Raw genomic sequence first — 21,374 nt, forward strand, 5'->3', positions numbered from 1 at the left:
TTCTCCATTGCAGCCAACATTTCTCGGAGCTCCGTGGATGCCGGGGCTGTCGCCGTGGCTCCCTTCGGCGATGTTTCCGGCGCCGCCACCTCCGACCCTTTTGGCCGGCGCCGTTCAAAGGAGAGCTTCCCCTGGGCCGTGTCGTTCTTCCCCATCGCAGTCTCTAATGTGTAATAGTTCAGAGCAGGGGAGCCCCTCTACGGCAGCAGGCCGCACATGCAACCCCAGGGTCTCCGTAAGTAAGTGAAGTACTGCCACCAGTCTCCGGGTGTCCGACGCGCCCAAGATGACGTCTGCAATGGCGGACGAAGCCCTTCCTTTCACTTCAGCAAGTCTCGCACCCTCATAGCCCAGGAGGCAGTCAGGACCACAGTTCCTGCCCCGGTCAACCTCGCCCCTCCTTGATCAGGGGACGTCGGGATAGCGGTTCGCCGCAGCGGGGAACCAGATCGGCTATGGCACCAAGTTAACGGGTGCTCCACCTCGTGATGCAGGAGTTCAGTGTTGTTTGCTTCCCCACGCCGCAGAGCCTCCAGGCCCTTCACTCATGGGGCGGTCGCCGACTAGGAAGGAGAGGACGCCTCGATCAGTGACAAATCCAAACTGTGGGTCGGTCCGCGCTCAGCCCGACCACTTCCAGCGCTGAGGCCGCACGTCCGATGACGTCGCCCGGCCGCCTCTCCAGGATAGTGCGCGGCTGCCGGCCTAGTTCTCCACTGCCGCGCCGCCGGGGACAGCACCCTCGAATGGTTGGGAAGGCTCGCCCGCAATCGGTCCAAAAGGTCCTCCAAGGCAGCTGGGGGTGCCAGCAGATGTTCGAGAGCCCGCTATGGCATGCTCGGCACAATTAAGGATAATTTAACAGGATTATTCCGGGGCTATGCGAGGAGCCGAAGGCTCACGCGTCCGCCATAGACGCCGGCTAGCTCCGCCCCCCCAATAGAGGGTCCTTATATTGACATTGTGGATCATATGTGCCTGTGTACACTAAATATATAGTTATTGGAGATCTGGGAGCAATGCCATCTATAAAAGGAGGACATTCAGAGACATCTAGGGTTGAATGTTTACAGCAGGGGTCTCCAACCTTTTCTGTAATAAGAGCCTTTCATGTTTAATGAAGATCATCCCACTCTACTAATATTAGTGTTGTAATAGTGACCACATCGGGCAAGATTACATTAGTGGCCAACCCATGCAAGATGACTCTCAGTGCATCAGGAACGGTTGACAGCCGTAATCTAAAAAGGGCTTTTTCAATTTGGATTTATCACTGAGCTATCCCCTTTAAATCTTTTTGAGAAATCTATTTTTCTATGAACATCAGTTTATGATTTAATCTCAAATACCCGGTTTTCTATTTTGGTATACATTTATTCATTCAACCAAGCAAAAGCGTCTAATTTAGTAGAATGGGCTGCACACTGGAGAGTTACTTTCAGGTAGTCCAGGAGCTACTCGTTGGAGAAGCCTAGTTTACAGTGAGGGCCGGGGCCCAGTTCTGTACAGTAGTTTACGTCTGAAAACAGTACTGCTATAGAGGACAGCAAAAATCAGACCCCAGCCACTCTGATTTCCCCCTTTGAATAAATATGTTATGTTATGTTATATGGGTATTTATTACGCACACAACTACTCTTGAGTATCCTGGCGCCGAACATAACCACAAAGAAGTCGAGAGAAAAAAACAGCAATTTTTAGTAAGCTTGATTGAAGAGGTGAGTTTTTAGGAGCTTTTTAAAGCTGCTAAGGTCTCTGGTATCCCTTAGAGTGAATGGGAGGGAATTCCAGAGGGTAGCCGCTTTGACCGAGAATGATTGACCGCCCAATATGAGTATGAAGCATGTTTTTTGGAACAAGTGTACTGAGAAACGCCTCTTGTGAGTAATGGCCTCTTCCCACATGGAACAGTGTTAATAAATATTATATGCACATCTGTATGTACATAAGGCGATGCACAGAGTGTATATTACCACTGGCCATTGAGGCTTATTGTCTGTTGAAAGTTATTGTAAATTGCAATCTATGGGTCTGTCAACAGTGCGTTTCTCTTCCATTCCGTTGTACTGTGGTAAACTGGCATTTGACCTTTGCATTGTAGTAATAATGTGTGTTTTATGATAGTGTCTCTAATAGCATGAATTATGGGGGCCTATTTATTTTCCCTCACATGATATAAATATATGTATATTCACTGAAAAAATAAAGGTTATCCATTATTTGCACACCAGATGCAGTGCCCGTAATCTCACCCTTGATGGGGCAGATTAAATTACAAATATTGTAAAAGTTACAGATGAGATTATATGCTACTCACCGAAAAAGCGCTTTGACGCCTCGTCAGGGGTAGTAAGCGCTATACTAATGAAATTACAATCTTATCTCATAAACCTAAACACCATGAAAGAGACCACTATGAATGTACTATTCATTTTTGTTTTTTTGTGTGGTGTTATTTAATTACATTGTGCTTTTAGGAACTATATGTTGGTGATTTGTAAGGAATTACCTCTTCTTTACATGATCACCCCCACGTATTTGGACTGATGCTGCTGTTTTTTTTCGACTCTGAAATTGCACTGACTCCTGCCAACCAGGCCTTTGGGCCAGTACTCTGACCCTTAAAAAGGTATGTCTGTTTGGCTCACCCACAATTAGCATAAGTTAATTTACTTATGGGTTCCTAGTATTTGGTACCAGGGTTACCCAGGGCCTGTGAGTCAAAGTGTCTCTTGTGGACATACAACCTATTTTTATAAATTGGTGTTGGATTTTTATTGTGTTACGTTTTCTTCTTATTTAATGGTTTTGGTACTGTTAACTACTTTATACTAGTTCCTTGAAGCTTGACTGCTCTGAGTCCCAGCTACCTAGGACTGAGCTTAGTTGTTACAAACCAACCTGACTGGACCTGAGGCTGAATTGTGTCTTTATTACACTACCCATTTTTTCACTTTAAGCTTTGGGTTTTCAATTGATTTTGGGGACAAATGTACAAACACATTTTCTCATTGACACAATAAAGGTAAATCCCTTTGATATATCTGGCCCTACGTTTTTGATCATATACCCCTTCCTATAGCTTTCCAACCAAGCACAGACAGTCCATCCTCATTATGCATGGCTAAAGACCATGCGTAGAGTGGTTAACCTGAAGGGCCTGGAAATCAACATGCCGCAGGTTGGCCTACCTCGTTGGATAAAGCCATGGCCATGCCCACGAGGGTTTAGCCGTAGTCTGGCCATCAACCTTCTGCAGCGGGACAACTCCTGCTGCATATGGCCATGGGCTGACAACCCGTTCTGCACAAGGCCACGTATTGCCAACTCCATCTGTGGTGTGTGTGTGTGTGTTTTTTTTCCTTATAACTTTTTTATGGTTCACAGACCCTATTGTATGGTTTGGGAATCCGCAGCAAGCTATGTGACTGTGGAATGTATACCAGAAGCAAGCTGCATGGACATATTGTGGACCTCCCTTGGCGTCTATGGACATGGTTTAAAATTTGAGGAGCCCAAGAAAGGGCCAGCATATATCCCATGAGTCTTGCCAAGGGGTTCGTGGCCCCCTGCCCTTGAAGCTGGTACAAGGTCTGTCATCCCCTAGCCAGGATTGGCACATCACAGGAGGGTGTGTGGAGCGCTGTAAACCCAGACCCGGGGTTCATAAAGCCCATATCAAAATCTGCATTTCATTTTTTTATTCATGGGGGTCGCCCTTTTGGGCCCCCACATGGGCCTTGATGGTCATGGTGTACTCTCTAACCCCTTATATGCCCTTTAATTCCCCCCCCCACCCCCAAAGACGCAGGGAATGAGTTCCCATATGCTGTAATGGCGGCATCATTTTTTCATGAATTTGAGGCCAGCAAATCTTAGACCATCAGTTTATCGGATCCAACTTTGAAGTTCACAGACTAAAAAAAAATGAAGGGAGAAAAGACTCAAGTCCAGTTAGCTTGGAGTATCTATTTTGGGTCTGCAAAGGTCCATAAACCCGGGTTCTCAGAACTCTGTAAATTAACGGTCTAGGTAGTGCTATAATTTAACTCTTTAAAGCTCACATTTTTTTAAAAACAAATTTATCAAACTAATGAAGGAATTTAAGGCAAACCAAGCAAAGGATCTTCCTCGAGTTAAGTATTACCATCTCGCCAAGTTTGGTTTAGTTCCTTTTGCCAATTTTTTTTCTGCCTCAGAGAGCAAATATTTGTGAGCTAATGAAAAAGTGAACGCCACTTTTTAACTGCCCTACCGCCTTACTAAACTTGCCATGCCAAACCCAAATTGTATTACCACATTTTTTTTCTACATATTTGTTGAATGGCACCAAAGCTTTTAAGAAAACAAAAATCATTTTTCAAATTAAATTCAGACCTAACCATAACTACACCGGTGCTTGCTGTGCCACCTTCATTGTAAATATAGTGAATTTTTCGTTAGGATTGGTTAAAACATTTTCGTGTGTGTTTGAAAAAACTCGGCTGTAAGAGTCTCTTGCCTTTGTGTATCTGCATTTTTGTTTGATGGTGCTGATGTGGTTTGGCTGTGGAGTTAGATAGGTGATTGGCGTTTGTTGTGTGATGTGTTTAGTAAACATTGTTGGAATTTGGAATGGACTGACTATTGCTCAGGGACCTTAATTTTCCCCTTTACTTTTTTTAAAGTTTCCATAGGACAAACTTAATTTTATCACTATATTTTACACTCCAATACAGAAAAAAATCTCCATACAAATATACATTATTTAGATATTATTAAAAACTTTATAAAAAAACATTTTCGAGTTGGTTTAAAAGAAACAATTCAAGAATATTTGTTTAACAGGGTAAACCTATTTTTATGTTTAAGACAAAATACAATAAGGAACATGAACTACCAGTGTATTATAACCGCATAACGGCCAAAACATCTGAATTTCCAATATTCAGGCATGTTGGTGAAGGTACATTGTCTTGGTAGCTTGACATGAATTAGTTTGATGCTTTTGAGGTATTGCAAAAAAAAAAAAAAAATGGCAATTAATGTTTTTTGCGTCTCATTTAACCTTTGCCCTTCTCTGACCAGAGCATGTTAAAATTTCATACAGGTTGGCGTTGGCTGTCAGTGATATTTTTAGGGGTATGTGGTCGAAGTTGCAGAAGGTAACAAAAAATAGAGCAGAACTAATGTAAAAATTAGAATAGAACTGTAACAGAAGCAAAAACAAACTAAATTTAGCTTCCACCTAGGTTAAAATAATAATCTCCTTTTTTTAAAACTTTTCTAGCACTTTAAAAAAAGTAACTTTTAGCCTTGGTGCACAGCAGCCATGCTGCCCTACTAAATGGCTAATAGGCATTGGCAAAGCCCATAGATCTCAAATAGGTGATACCCATTGGCTTTGCCAAAGCTTATTCATACAGGCAGCAGCATAGAGACAGTCCATTTGAAAAATATATTAAGTGAAAGAATGGCTGTGGAAGAAAATGTCCCTAAACGACTTCATTACTACCACAAACCAAATATGTGTAAAGGTAAATAAAGTCTCAACAAGAACGCCCCACTTTACTCCGGAGTCCCTCAGTGTTTGAGGGTGAATTATAGCCTTTTCGTGGTTTTAATGCCCCACTCTGGGCATTAACTTTATACCATAAGCAGACAGTGCCGAACTTGCGTCAGATTCGGTTATGCTATACACCCAAAAATCTTGCTATATTGCTTTGCGAAAATCCAATAGCAGAGAAGGAGCGGACTTTTGAAAACCACGACAGCAAAATGGAATTCCTCTTGCATTTACCCAACAAGAAAATACAGAAGAACGTTGCTTAGTTTAATTTCCCACACAAAAGTTGCTTCAATTCCAAACCTCTACTTGGTTAATCGTTAGGCTTTATTCTAGTCACGAACTGAAACTTGGAGTCTTATGTCAAGAAGCTACCCAGAGATCCCTAAACTTCACTAAATGTACACCATTCATCCAAGATTATCTTAAAACTGTAGACCTATCCCTGGTTCTTTCTTATATGAACTATGGAAATGAACCCTTAACCCACCACCCCAAAACACTTGTGACACCATTTAGAGCAGTGGTACCTGCTGCAATCAACTTAGCTGTGAAAAACCACCAGCATGACCAGATATCACTCCCTGCTCTCCTCTCTTCAAAGGCTTCCATGGGAAGCAAGATGTTCCTTCGATAGCACGGCTAACATAACAAGGGTGTCCCTAAAAGCTCATCCACTGGTGGCTCTTGGAAACTCACAAGCAAAGTAAACCTGAGATTAGCAATTCCCCACTTCAATGGGAACAACACATGTCAGAACCTCCTCAGGAAGCACTACTAACAACTAGAATGCCATTCCTACCCAAACAAGACTGACGCCATGATTGCCCTTTTTCGTGCGTTTTCTTAAGTCCACCTCCTGATCAAACACCTGGCCGTTACTGTCCCTTGATTGGCTTAACTTTCCTCTGTTTTGTACTGAAACATCTATTTTTTTTTATTTTGCTCATTCTTTACTCCTGATCTCTGCGCTGAATTCTAATTATTTCCCTCCTCTTCAGCCTCATTTTCTGCTGTAGTCAGGCTTCCCTCATCTTTACCAGTGGAGTGTGTCGGACTTTGAGACTTTCTCTGCCTGTTCTCTTTTTCAATATGCATATTTTCCCCTTGGCTATTATTACTTCAATATTGACACTAGTGACCATAGCCACCTGTAGGAGTCTTCACCAAGTAATCTTTTAAAAACATGGCGGCTCCTAATAACATGCATCAGTTTTTGACGCGTTCTGCAAGAACACAGTGTGAATGCAGTACAGATACATGCAACGAGCCTGTGCAGGCCTCGACATAGCTCCTCGCTTGCTTTCAGTGGCGACAACGATTTAATGAGTTCTGCAATTAGTCATAATTGTTGCATTTCGTAGGCGGTTCTTGTTTGACTAATTTGATAATTTTTATTTTATCGCATGCAAGACAGACACTCCCTTGCCTCCGAATGAAAGGCGGACCTCCATGTAAATAAATGGGTGATATTTTCAGCACTCTTGATTGGTTGTCGCTTTGCATTAGGAAATGCCACTAAAAATAAATTTGCCTTTTGAATTAAATGAATTGTATGTTCAGTTTAATTAACTGATAAAATAAGGAAATCATGCGATCTCCTTACATTGTGTGTTTCTTGGGGTACTGGGTGGTGGTAGAGGCATTTTCTGGAGGATGCAAGAAGATTTGATGCCCTCTTGACTTAAACTGTCTGTAGTGCATTTGGTCCTGACGATGACCCCATCTCTCTCTGCAGGGAGCTACATCACGACCATTGGAGTGGACTTTAAGATCCGGACGCTGGTGATCAACGGGGAGAGAGTTAAGCTGCAGATCTGGGACACAGCAGGGCAGGAGCGTTTCAGGACCATCACCTCCACGTGAGTGCAAAAGTGGGGATGGAGATGTTAAGTAAAATCACTGGCACGCCATTCTTCAGTTAATATCTCTTTAGATCTTTTTCAATAAAAAAATAAAATAAACATATAAAATACCCCTGGAAAATTATCCAGTAAATTAAATACCATCACACTTTGCAGTATGAAGGAAATTGATTTATTCTAGTTTCGGAGCCATTGAAGTGTTGATAGCTGATTTGTCTTTTCCTTTGACCGCTCCCTGTGCCCCTCTTGCACACCCTTTGCTTAGATTGGAACTCGTCCAAGCCCCATTGGCTGATAAGCCTTTCTTTTGGTTCTTAACCCTTTCACATCTGTGTGGACTCCACTTAATCATTAGTGGAACCCAATGACTCTCACCATTATTTGAATTCAGAGACCTGCACTGATAATTACTGAAAGGCGGGTACTGCGTCCTCTGCATTTACGATCATTTTGAAGACAAAGCTATATATAAAAAAAAAGCATTCATCAAATTTTAATGGGATGTTTGGAGCTTTTCTAAGTTCAGTTGAGGCCACTCATGGTCCATACTATATTCTCTTTGATGCACTTGCACTGCTCCCATGAATCAATCTGAGTATACAAACTTAGTTTAGCTTCCGGTTTCAAATTCCTTCACATTGACAGAATGTTTTAAAAATTACATTTCTAAATTTCTAAATGTTGGTTCTTTATTTATTGTTTTTTCTTTATTTATGTACACTTTATACATTTATTTTCTAAGCACTCGTGGACCCCCCGAGTAGGCTTTGCCGACCCCCAGGGGACCCCGAACCACCACTTAAGAGCCTCTAGGATATTGAAAACACAAGGCAGCAGTTTTCTGCCTGGTATCTCGCTCAACTGTTGACCTGCATTGTTCATCATGGAAGTAATTTACACCTCAAATGCCCGAGATGGCTTTGTTCACAGTTCCAAGTATTAGTCCTGGAACTGTAAGGCTTCCTCTCCAAACGGGATATTGTGCAGGACCTCGTAAGGTGGGAGAGTTTCAGGAGTATTCTGCTTGTCAATATACATATGATGAAAGGTCTTAGGGGTTGGGTGTAGAAGAGGATTAATCTACCATAATTATATGGATTGCTTTTGTGTACTCCATGCTACTACAGTCGATCAGGCAGTAGAGAATACAAACCAGTTAGTTTATTTGCAGTAAGCTGCAGCGGAGCCCAGCCTGACCAGTCTCCTTAGATGACTGCCGAGGGGTCTGATCACCATCCATATGGTAACAGAAAATTATACAATTCCAACACCTCGAGAGTCCCGCCCAAACTGGAATTTTTCCGCTCAGGCCATGGTGAACAAAGAAGGCAGATAAGATGAGCAGTGTCACTGGGCAGGGAACATGCTATCTCAGTCCCAAGGCCGTTCGGCAGCTCTCTACCATGTAAAGATGTGAGAACGAGTGTATCTATCGGTAAAGGTATGCAACAATGGTTAGTACATTAATTAGTGCAGCAAAGCTTCAACCTTGAGAAGTACAAGCTTGAGGCGCAGGGCAGCCTTTCTCCAGAGACAAGCATCATGAGACAGACGCTCAATCTCCATTACAGAACAACATGGCGTCAATAAATATGGCGCCATGCATGCTAACTTAAGAAGGAATAGGGGTTCGAACATAGCAAAGGGAGCATTTTAATCATGTGCATCACTGATATAACATCTCAAATCGAACAGTACTGGGCCCTAAAAATAGTTTTGCCATAGTACTGGAATTCCTCATGCGTCCCACTTGTTGCACTTCTCCTTGCTGTTGCTTGCTCCACTGTGGTTTACACAGAGCTCTTCCACATTTCAGACTTGCAGCACTTTTTGTTTGCTACTATGCTGTGCAATTGCACACTCTGAGGGGTGCACATGCGCACCTTGAGAGGAGTAAAGCTGGGAGTGGCCATGTTAGGTAGTCCTACAGGCTGATTGGCTGCATGTGTTTGAATAGAGCTGTCCGATAACATGCTGCAAAATGAGAGCTGGAGCCCTTCTGCTATTGACACTTGCGTCAGTTGATTGCAGCACCCACATCGTTGCAGGCTTTGTGTGTGTATTGAACTTGCCTGGCAGTTTGGGATGGTCTGTTCCTATGAGAAGCAGGGTCAGTACTGATTTGCATAAACAGGGCCTTTGTCTAGTGTTGCACAGGGGACGAAAACGATTGCTGTGGAATGTTACCCAGAGTGATTGACAGTGGTTAAACTATTGGGAAGCATTCCTCCCATCAACTTTTTGTAAGATTGATGTAGCTCCCTAAGTAGCCAAGGCTGTGACTGGACGTGTGTCCCTTGCTCACTGTGCCATAGGATCTAAGATGCACCTTTCTGGTTCAGTCTAAAAAGGCCTTAACCAGTCTCGCATTGATTGAGTTCCCTTCTGGAGGCGGCTTAGCCTGGCAGTTCAGGATGGCCTGTTCCCAGGAGGCACAGGTTCACTACTGAGGTGCATAATGCGGGCTGTTGTTTAGAATGGCACAGTGAGTGAAAAACGATGAGTTGGAATGCTACCCTGAGCGATTGCCTGTGGTTAGACTATTTGAAGGCATTTCTCACATCATCTTTTGTGTGATTGTGTGGGTATTGTCAGCATACAGTTCTAATTGCCAGCCCGATTTTACTACAGATGTGATGATAACAATAAGGTATACGTTTTATCTCTGCCCCATGCACAATGATAATCGTCCACCACCTTTCACTTCCATTCATTCACTTAACCAATGGGGGACATTTTTTGTTGGTCTTGGAACATCCTATTAAAGGTTCCCCAGGTAACCCGGCCCATTCACTTCCCATGTGCAGGCACTACCATGGAGTTGTTTGCCTTTGGCTGCACACATGCTCACTTTACATGTGCGCCAATGTGGCTTCCCTGCCACCTCCACTGGTCCACAGTCAGGTACAGCTTCTGCCTGCACCAAAGCATTGGGTGGCTGCACAGAACCCAACAGCCTACATTTGGAGCTGCGGTCCTATGCAGATACTGCGACTGGACCATTGGAGCTGCGGTCCTTTGCAGTTACTGCGAGGGGACCATTGGAGCTGCGGTCCTTTGCAGTTACTGCGAGGGGACCATTGGAGCTGCGGTCCTATGCAGATACTTTGAATGGATCACTTGTAGGCCACAAAGCGTTTTTCAGTGACACCCCCAACACCTATGGCACCACCAACGGAGGTTTGACAAGCAGCCTCCGCGTACCATGTTGGGAAGCATGCTTAATCTCCAGCCCTGCTACCTGGATGTGAGTCTCCCACATCACAACAGTGAGTCAAGTGTCATGTTGGTGCGTACACACTCGTTACCTTCGGTTGCCGCCATCTACAAGGATCAACCAGGAAATGGGCTCATGAGACAGAACTCCAAGTTGAGCCAATACTTATTGTCTTCATCAGCGTGTGGTGACACCATTCATCATAAGGAATGGTTCCAGTTCCTTGGGTGTAAGTCCTCATCCACACACAGTGCACAGCGGCCGGAGGAGGCAGTGGGTTCAATGAAAGGAAATGTAACACCCACAGCAGGAAGACTGAATGTTAACAAATGAAGGAGCAACTGCACCGGCACGAGTGGCCCTCACTCGCTTCAAGCTGATAGTGCTGCAGCATTGTCTACCTCCAGCTCAAGCTTCTACAATGGGATCCGCAAGATTTGCGTTTTTGGCGGATAGCTGCTCCAAGGCATGGACATCATAGTATTTAAGGAAAACAGTATGTGCAGTGAGAGGTCACAGGTGTAGGTTATACTAGCAAACCTTCCAAGAATCACAAATGACATAGACTTTGAAGGTGCCACTATGGCTCTCACGGCCCATTTTCAGCATCGACCCAGCCTTTGAACGTTTCAAGTTTACCAGTGCATATCGGTCCAAATAAGGCTAATGAGTCCATTCAGTGCGCGGCTGCTCCACCTAGCCTCATTTGAATGTTCCATCGTCCACAGGGAAAAATAAGAGCACATATTATATATGTCTGATATTCCCGTCACCTGAGAAGACGCATTCTTGGCTACCCACAAACCCTTCCTTGGCACACATTAAAACTAAAAAGTGGCCTAAGTACTATCATCAAGTACTAAAATAAAATGGAGCCTTCGTGCAATGGTGTTAAAATTGTTACACTGATGTAAAAGTAATTGACCACAAACCCCGAAAGGAGGGAATAGAAATTAAAAAGGCTAGATGTGAATGGATATGAAGTAAAGTTGCTTAAGAGTGACTGAAGGGATTGGCTTTCTGTCACTTTTGGATGACTGCAAATAGTATTTTTCCATTTGCTTTACAATTCTTCACTGGTTATTCATCAGTGTTTTCGTTGATTTTGTTTGTCATTCCTTGATGACTACTTATATTATATGCACTGGTTTCTTAACACTTCTTCCTGTGTGTGGGCTTGGTGCTTCACGGTGAACTCCAAGGGCCATATAATGCATTGTGCCCCATAAGCACATGCCTGGTTTGTGTGCCCTGGGGCAAGTTGGTATTACAGAAGGGGCTGCAGACTTGTGTGGCCCCTTCTGTAATACTGATGGCACTGTTGTACATGTATCTGGCCCCAATGCAAATGAGGGAATCACTTTGCCTCTGTGCCCTATTATGGAGAGGGGAAAAGAGGCAAAGGGGGCCCCTTAGCCCAGCGTGCCCCTTAAGGGTAGCCCTCTGGAAGGGGCAGTTATGGTTCTATAGACGCCTCAGACATCCACCTGCAAGTACAATGCACCTGCTTGCAGGGGGATCAATGTTTCCTCTTTAAACTGCAGGTGTCGGCGTCCAGCACTGTGAAATAACAGAGCAGCTTGAAAGCAGCTGCTTCACGTTTCACTGAATGCGTTGCCCTAGGGCAGGCAGCCGCACATTTGCGGCTGCTTTGGAGGCAGAACACTGATTGTATTTTCCTTGTTTGCACCTGCTTAAAGAGACAGTGGCCCATTACATAGCACAATACCCCCCGGCGATTTGAACTGTCACTCCTGGGGAATTTAAATAGTATATCAAGTTGTTGACAGCATAGCGCTCCTAGGTGACTCGCCATATTACTCGCTGGTTACTTAATATGTCTTCTGTGGAGTTTTCTTCTTTACTGTAGGGTGACTCCATGTAATCTATCCACTGGTTACTTAATACTTCTAAAGACATGAAGTATCTGCATTAATAACTACGTATTTTCGAACACTCTGTTTATGTGCAGCGGCAACGCTGGACCATGTTTTAGGACATGTCTTCAAGCCTTATAAACCCCACCGAATAACTCTGCCATCGAATAAACTACAACTGACCTGGACTGTGGACTGTGAAAGGGATTCCAAGAACGCAATGCAAATTGGACCACTTTGCAACAGAGTCTGGTACATAAAACACCATAAATCACCCACATAGCGATTCATGGAATGGGACCGCTCGTCGTCATAAAATCACAAAACACATTCAACATAGGAACCTTCTCTCTAGAGTGGCACCTCTCCTCAAAATCCCAAGATACAAGAAAAAATCCATCGGTGGCACATCCTGCTCTGTTCAAGCAGCCAACATATGGAATTCTTCACCCCCCAACATAAGATCCAATGTCAACCACCTTATCTGCAGAAAACTACTCAAGAATTGGCTCTTCCCCACTTAAGCACCATAGGCAAACCGAAATATACAGCCTATCTCTCTGTGTATATAAGCATTTATTTGCACTATAGATATGTTCCTTGCTTTGTATTGCTTTGTATAAATAAGTAGAATAATTGTTCATTTTTTTCATTACAACACTTAAAAACCAGAGTTTACCAAATGCATCTTTAATCTACACATACGTTTTTCCTTTGTATCTATATTCCTTCCATGTACTTGAATCTATATATTTATTACTTTCCTCCCCAAAAACAGGAAAATAGCATATGCAATGCACTACCCTATTTCTCACCCTATACATCTATCAATATCTTTAGTCTACATACACTTCCTTCCTTTATGCATCTATAAACTTTCCATGTACTTGTGGAACTATATATATTTATTACTTTATTATTTATTACTTTTTTCTAATGCAGCATATCCAATGCACAGCCCTATTTCTCACCCTATACCTCTCTCACTATATCCTCTACCTCAACTCTCTGACTCATCTCAAACCTCTTTCTACTACTCTTTCCAATTCATTACCCTATTTTTCACCCTATACCTCTATTAATATATCCTCTACATCCACTCTTTTATCTCAAACCCCGTACCACTACTGTGATCCCCAAAATAGATCTTTCTAGACCCTCCCCTACTCTACCCCTCCTTGCATTATCTGACACCTCTTTTACTATACTGATCCCCCAAAACAAGCCTTTCTAAACTCTTCCCTCTGACTCTTCCCTTCCACATCCCTTTTTACTCATCCCAAGTCTCCTACTACTGCCATGACCTAAAAACTAGTCTTCTATCCCTCCACTATCCTTGTCAATCAAAATAACAGACTAACATTTCCACTTCTCAAATTTTATATTTCACTATACTAATGCTTCATTGGTTCCAGAGTAGCGTGCTACTCGCCAAAAAGGCGCTCCAACACCTTATAAGGGGTAGCAAGCACTATATAAATGCAAACCTTTTTTCCCTCTTCTATCCCTTTGATATCCTTCTCAATCCAAATAACTGACTAATATCCACCACTCCAATTACTTTCATATTTCACTATACTAATTCACCACTACTCCCTTATGGGTTCTGGAGTAGCGTGCTACTCACCGAAAAAGTGCTTCAACAACCCATCAGGGGTAACTAAATAAATATATATTGGTGCCTCAATAATAACATCTTTTTGTTTGATGATAAGGTCTTCAAACAGTTGAGAGGACTAGCTATGGGGACATGTTTTTCACCAACCTACGCGGGGCTCCACGTGGGTTGGTGGGAGGAGCATGTCCTCAGGGCACATCACTCAAAGGTATGGCACAACAACATTGTAAAGTATATGAGGTACATTGATGACATTTTTATTATTTGGAAGGGAAGCCAGGAAGAAGCAGAGGGTTTTGTCAAAGCTATCAATGTGAATGATTCCAACCTTATTTTCAGTGCTGAAATCAGTAACACTGAAATTAGCTTTTTGGATGTGCAGGTAACAGTAGTGAATGACACTCTGACTACAAGCCTCTACAGAAAAAACACAGCAGGCAACACAATACTGCACGCACATAGCTTTCATCGGGGTCACACCATCAGATCCATACCGTATGGGGAGTTCCTTAGAATTCATAGGACATGTAGCTCATTGGAGCAAAGGGACTTCCACCAGAAGGAAGCTATGGTAAGGTTGGAAGCGAGGGGCTACAAATCCGGTGCCCTAAAGATAGCTATGTCCAAAGCTAATAAGCTAGACAGAACGAGTCTCCTGCAGGCCCCTCCAATTCTGTTTCCATCTCTGAGAATCAAAAAGAGAATAGCAACACCATACGGTTGATCACTGGTTTCAGTCGTCAGGCCAACCAGATTTCTAAACTAGTCAGAGGACAATGGTCTGTTATTCTCACTGATCCTACCCTCAAAGATATCCTGCCTAAAAAACCGGAAGTGACTTATAGGCGAGCTTACAGCATGAGAAATGCCTTAGTGTCCAGTTCACCAGAACTAATTAAAAACAATGATTGGTTGTCACCTCGAAAAGGTTTCTTTCGGTGCATTTCTTGCAGAGCATGCAAATTTGGCACCAATACTAGATCATATATGACACCATTCGATTGCAAACCAACCAATATCAAAGGCCACTATACTTGCAAAACCGAGTTAGCAGTATATGTACTCACGTGCTCATGTAATCTGAGATACGTTGGTAGCACAAAACTACCAGTGCACCAACGTATCCTGCAGCACTTGCGAGCCATAGTGAACTGTGACAAAAACTATCCTGTAGCTCGTCATTTTGATCAATTTCACAATAGAAACCTATCCCATCTAAGTTACTTTGTGATAGATGCAGTCAGAACTTCCAAGAAAGGTGGGGACTATGAAAGGCAGTTGAGACAGTTGGAGTCCCTCTATATTGTTCGCCTCAATACAAAGATCCCGGGGGGTTTGAACATGGGGGAAGATTTGAGCACATTTCTTTAAGACCATGTGTCTGTACAGCATCACAGGCCACCTTCGTACTGTCTAACATTAGAGCAGGCTGAGATCCTTATACATCAAGCTGTATGAATTGTCCTTTTTGTACAATATCATGTTTCCGCAGTCGGTTTGACGTCATTTCCACGTTTAATGTGATTTTACACAAGATATAGCAGGGAAGACGTTGGTCTGTGGCAGGGACCTATGTCAACCTTATGCGTATGATATATTTCACCACCTTGTCTCATATTAGGGCATTTCAAGAAATAATTTTTTTTTAATGAACTGGTTCATTATGCATCTGCATATTTTCACTCATTCTTGTTTTCATTTTTTCCCCACACCCCATGATGTCGTATCTATGTTGATTAGGACATTCTAGCACTCCTCCACTTTAATATCATTTAGTTATCTAGCGGTCTGTAAATGTACAATTATCACTTGAACTTTTTAATGCAATACTATGTTTCACATCTCTTTGCATACCTATTATTAGATGTATATTAACATCCATTCGCCATTTACTACATTTTACAAATGGAATATTTTCTTTGGGCCAAATGTATGAATATTATGACATTGCGTCATTTGTTACAGAATTGCCATTGAGAATAATTGTTTATAAGGGCAGAAAAAACACCTTTGAGGAAATTCATTCTTGTACATAGATGGAAAAAAGAGTATTTGTTTACAGCGTATTTGCACATGATGACATTGGATTTTATTGCGTATTTGCACAGTAATAATTTGCACTTCTATTTGTATCAATGCATTTGCACTTTAAAATAGAATTTCCGTGTGTTTAGGTATTAACCTACAAATAATGCCCTTTATTGATTTATATTTGTATGTACATACTATCTTTCCATAATAATGACAATATCTGAAACATACTATTACCATTTCAATATGGCCGCTGAAAATGTATGGTGTGAATTCACTAAGCATAGAACGTAGTCCACTTTCTATGTCATTTGATCATTGGTAGCGTTTTGGCGCGATGTGGAAATTGATCATTGCATTATTTAAACTTGAGTTCAGCCGCTTATCCGCTGACAGTGAGCAAGGGCGTTCACGCCCGAAACGCGTCTGTTCGGCATCCTGTTGCACCTCTGCACTTTATCATGAAATAAAGGAAGAAAAATATCGATGTAAGACTGGCTGTGGACTTATTCATCTGTGTCTGCGTACTGGACTTTGTGCAAAGGAGCTGCACGAGTTTTCTGGTTGGAGTATATATATATATATATATATATATATATATGTATATATATATATATATATATATATATATATATATATATCTCTATATATCAAAGTAACAGGTGCTCTCAGTCCGCAAAATAACACAACACCGCTAAAGTCTCCAAGGGTGTTTATTTAAACTAACTTTTGTTAGTTTAAATAAACACCCTTGGAGACTTTAGCGGTGTTGTGTTATTTTGCGGACTGAGAGCACCTGTTACTTTGGAATATTTACATTACCGGCGTGCTCGGCCGGCATTGGTGCCACTTCCCGAGGGGCCGCTGTCAGCGTTTCTTGAGCGGACTTTGAAACTTATATATATATATATATATATATATATATATATATATATATATATATATATATATATATATATATATATATATTCCACTTCTCTTCACTTCAGAAAGAAACTGCCGCCTACCAGAACAGCGGATGTCTCGCCGGGAAAAAAGGACCTCCGAAGTCAGGTCCTGGCAACACTTCACCTCTCAAGCAGAAAAACTACAGGTGACGAGACTGTGTGCTGACCATAGAATTTTATTTCATGTAGCCCTCGGACCCGTTTCGCCTGACCAGCAGGCTTGTTCACCGGCTGGTCAGGCGAAACGTGTCCGAGGGCTACATGAAATAAACTTCTATGGTCAGCACACAGTCTCGTCACCTATAGTTTTTCTGCTTGAGAGGTGAAATATATATATATATACCTTTTTCCCTGTTCTATCCCTCTACTACCCTTCTCAATCCAATTACATGACTAACATATCCACCATTCAAATTACTTTAATATTTCACTATACTAATTCAACACTAATCCTTTATGGGTTCCGGAGAAGCTTGCTATTCACCAAAACAGCGCTTTGATGCCTTGTATGGGGTAGTAAGCGCTATGTAAATGCAATTTCAATACAAAACAATATACATGCTTTGGTGCAATATAATTTAAATTTGCTGTGGCACTGCATGTGCCAACTCCAGAGGCTTTCAGCGACTCTGCTGCTCAGAACTCAACCATCAATGCTGCTCATCTGGGACAAGAAACCACTTTGCAAAAGGATGCTGTTCCAAGCAGTCAGAAGCCAAGAGGACTTCATGCGACAGCAATGCAGATGCAGCATGGTCTGTGAAGATTAACAAAACAAGACTGATGTAAACCCCAAGAGGGTGGAATGACACAGGTGAAACCCCCTCTATCACAACAAAAATGCAGATATTTTTGGCCCCAGCACTACTTTCATAAGTGAGGATACCCCTAAAACCCTTGAAAATACTGTGACTTCTGTTGATGTCTTCTGTGGTCACTCTACTCATTAATATCGAGGTGACCAGTTCCATGTGGATGAGAGTTTGGTGTGCCTTCCTTAAAACTACAAAGCAGGAGGATCAATGTCTCGCCACAAGATGACAAGACATTTTAAACAAAAGGGAATAGGGAGACACACAAAGGATTTATGAGGGTGGGCTTTTCTGGAGTTGGAGGTTGACTATGCTTATCATGAACCCACAATACCTTGAAATGAATGACATAAAATCTGATTGCAAAACCTTTTCTTGGTTTGTGAGTCCAGCCAACTCCTTTCTTTATCTTCATGTGCAGAGTACTTCATGCTCGGGCCTTTGAAGACTCCGGACCTGATTTAGATCTCGGCGGACGGTTGAGTCCGACACAGTGGTGACAGATAACCTGTCCGCCGAGATGTACATTTCATAGGATATAATGGGATTTATATTTTGGCGCATGGGATATCCGTCACCGTTATGATGGAGTAACTTGTCCACCAACATCTAAATCGGGCTATAAGTAGGGATGTGCTTTAGAGTGATACCAAGAGAGTTAGGTGATTAGAGAGGGCCGCACTCTGGAAGGAAATGGGTCTATTGGCTGATTCAAATTGGCCCGCTCTATTCTTTGAGTGAGATATATCCCGTTCCACTACCACCCCAAAGACTACTGCCTCCATCCTGGGACCTCGCCCCACCAAGAAATCGGAATCCGTCCTTGACAATTGTAATATTAACTATCCTGTATAATGCTTTTCCCTCTTTCTCCCAGCACCCCCTCTTGTGTTATCCTTCCTATTGTTTACTTTGTGACTCTGTAAAGCGCTCTGATACCCTAACGGGTCAAGTTCGCGCTCTATAAAACTCTAAAATAAATAAATAAATCTACACATTTGCATGTCAAGCCCTGCTTCTCTAGTTTTTAAAGAACATTTTAGAAAACTTACCTAATTTGGTGATGGGCCCAGAGAACAGTCCCAATCACAGTATTGGGCATTCCTGACAATCGCATTATCTAAATCATTTATGATGGAAGGCTGGGATCACTGAAAAAAATGTGCTTAATACCTTTCCTGAAATGCAAATTTTTTGCAAATGTCCAAAATAAATTGTAGAAATACTCTAACTTTTGAAAGCGGTGTACATGTATCAAAAACTGCTGAGGGATCTATATGTCCTATATAGACTGCTGGCGCCACATTTCTATCAACTTTGTTTTTTATATCCTCTCTGATAGCAGTAAGAGGACTGCTTAATGCATGGACTGGAAACTAGCATGGGCCTCTGACAAAGATGAATTACTTCTGTGAATCTAAAAAAAGCAGCAAATAGGGCGTTCTCTTAATGCATTTAACAAGAATTGTCATTTGCAGTAGATCTACAGTTTCCTGGAATGGAGAAGTCAAGCCCTTCCTTTTGAGGAATTTTATGCAAGATGTTTTTAGCTCCTAATTAAAATTTTTGTTCCAGAGGGCAGCTGGCCGTGGTCCTAGTCCAGGTGCCCCAGAGATTGAAAGTGATGTTCTCAAAGTTTCCAGGAGGCCATAGCTCCACATGGGGGAGTGACTTGTTTCTGGATGTCCCAAGATGAGCATATTCATCCATAGATTGTTGAGGAGGTTATCATGGAGTAGGTAGACTATGCTGACCGACTGAAGGACTCCATGATGGGTAGAAGTGGTCCAACAAGGAGACCAATTTGTGAGCTTTTTCTAAAAAATGGCAAAGAATCACAGCGCTGCTCCTTGTTGACTATATGTGCTCTGGTGGCCATTGGATACATGAATTCCATGATTGTTTTGAACAGTTCCTTCAATGGACTAATGGCCACCCTGAAGCAGATGAGCTAGTTTTTACTTTCCCGCTGAAAGCCCTTTACATCTTTGGCTGTTGGAGGCAGCATGGTTTGTCTGCAGAGTTGGCTCCGTTCCCCCAGTGCTGTTCCATTAAATAGTTTAGAATCTTTAAGTGTAACAGGCCCTTGATGAATCGTTTAGCCGCCCTAGTCCTTTAGGTGGGGCGTCCTGCCTTCAGCGACATAAGTGATTGTAATGGCTCCGATCCACAGCATTTTGCTATTAGTTTGGGATTTGATTATGATTGGGATCAGGAGGGGTACTAGAATAAAAGGATGGAGGTTGATTTAGGAAGTGAGGGATGAAAGTAGGTGTAATCAAATGGTGGGGTTGGGGGCGAATGGCTGCTGGGGGGAGGTCTTTGAGGAGGGGATGAGGGAAAGTCGCTGAGGTCCTAAATCAGGAAAGCTTATTAGGAGGAGGGCGTTGTAAGGAGGAAGTAGGGGTGTAGGTACAGAATGACTAGGAGGTGATGTGGATGGTGAGGTGAGCGTGCAGTGGCTGTCCTGTGGTGTGAGGGTGGCGGAGAGCAGTGGATAGCAGTATAAAGAATGGAGTGAGCTGAGCATGAACTGCGACTGGAGCTTTGGAGTCGTCAGGGGAGAGTAGGAGGGATGAGAGGAGTACGTGTAACCGGAGAATAGAGAAAAAATATAGCAGCAGAAAGTGGAAGAGGGGTGACGAGAAAGGAAAGTGTGGGGGAATGGGAGTGAAGAGCATAACGTAGCAAACAAGAGGTAATATGCAGAATGTGGTGGGACGGGGTATAAATAGAGCGGTCTTGAAAGATGTTGGTGAAGCGTGAGCGCAGGCACATGACTGACATTTTGCTGTGTAAGGCCTGCACAGATGTCATGAAGAGCAATACTAGAACAAACTATAAACATACACTCACACGGTCCTTCGGTTTGATCAGCAGCCTGTATGCCCACCTCTTTCCCGCCCCATATGTTTCTTGTACAGTGTTGCTTTTTGTCTCCCACTCCAAGTTAAGAGATGCGGACATAATTTGCTAGGAAGAAAAAGTTTTATACAAGAAATAACCACCCAGGAAACCTCTTAGCTGCAGAGCAGCTGGTGGTGCAGGATAGGGTAAGTCAGTTTCCTGTAGACGGAGTCAAATGAACTTTGCCTGGCCACTGCTCCTCAGTGGAGCCTTCTGCAGGTCTACTTACAAGTGGTGCTTATCAATGGTAACCTGTTCTCAGCAGATCCATCCATGTTATGACTTCTGCAAGGCCTGTAATAAATATGTATACCAGCTCTTCAGGCCAGAGTTTTAAGTTCGTTTTGTCAGACAGTGGTTCCACGGTTCGTTAGCGGAAGGTGTATATGGGTACATCAGGACATAAGCCGCACCCAGTGGAAACACAGGGCTGTGCCAGACAGTCATTCAGGCAGGAACAGACCCAAGTATACTGGGGCTAAAACCCTCTGTACACAGTATGGCGCACTACATTAGGCGGTCGACTGCTTAGAAACAGAAAGGTCTTGTGGGTGT

At 42.8% G+C, this 21,374-nt stretch overlaps 1 protein-coding gene across 1 annotated transcript in view; it reads left to right on the top strand.

The window, feature by feature from the left end:
• LOC147703191 (ras-related protein Rab-35-like) overlaps positions 1–21,374 on the top strand; it is a 196,279-nt gene that overhangs the window by 159,077 nt on the left and 15,828 nt on the right. The window contains exon 3 of the mRNA XM_086931726.1: positions 7,284–7,407. Coding sequence (XP_086787852.1) covers positions 7,284–7,407 — 124 coding nt within the window. The remainder of the gene's footprint in view (positions 1–7,283; positions 7,408–21,374) is intronic.

The sequence above is a fragment of the Lissotriton vulgaris genome, chromosome 7, assembly GCF_964263255.1.
Source record: "Lissotriton vulgaris chromosome 7, aLisVul1.2, whole genome shotgun sequence".
NCBI classification, from domain to species: domain Eukaryota; kingdom Metazoa; phylum Chordata; class Amphibia; order Caudata; family Salamandridae; genus Lissotriton; species Lissotriton vulgaris.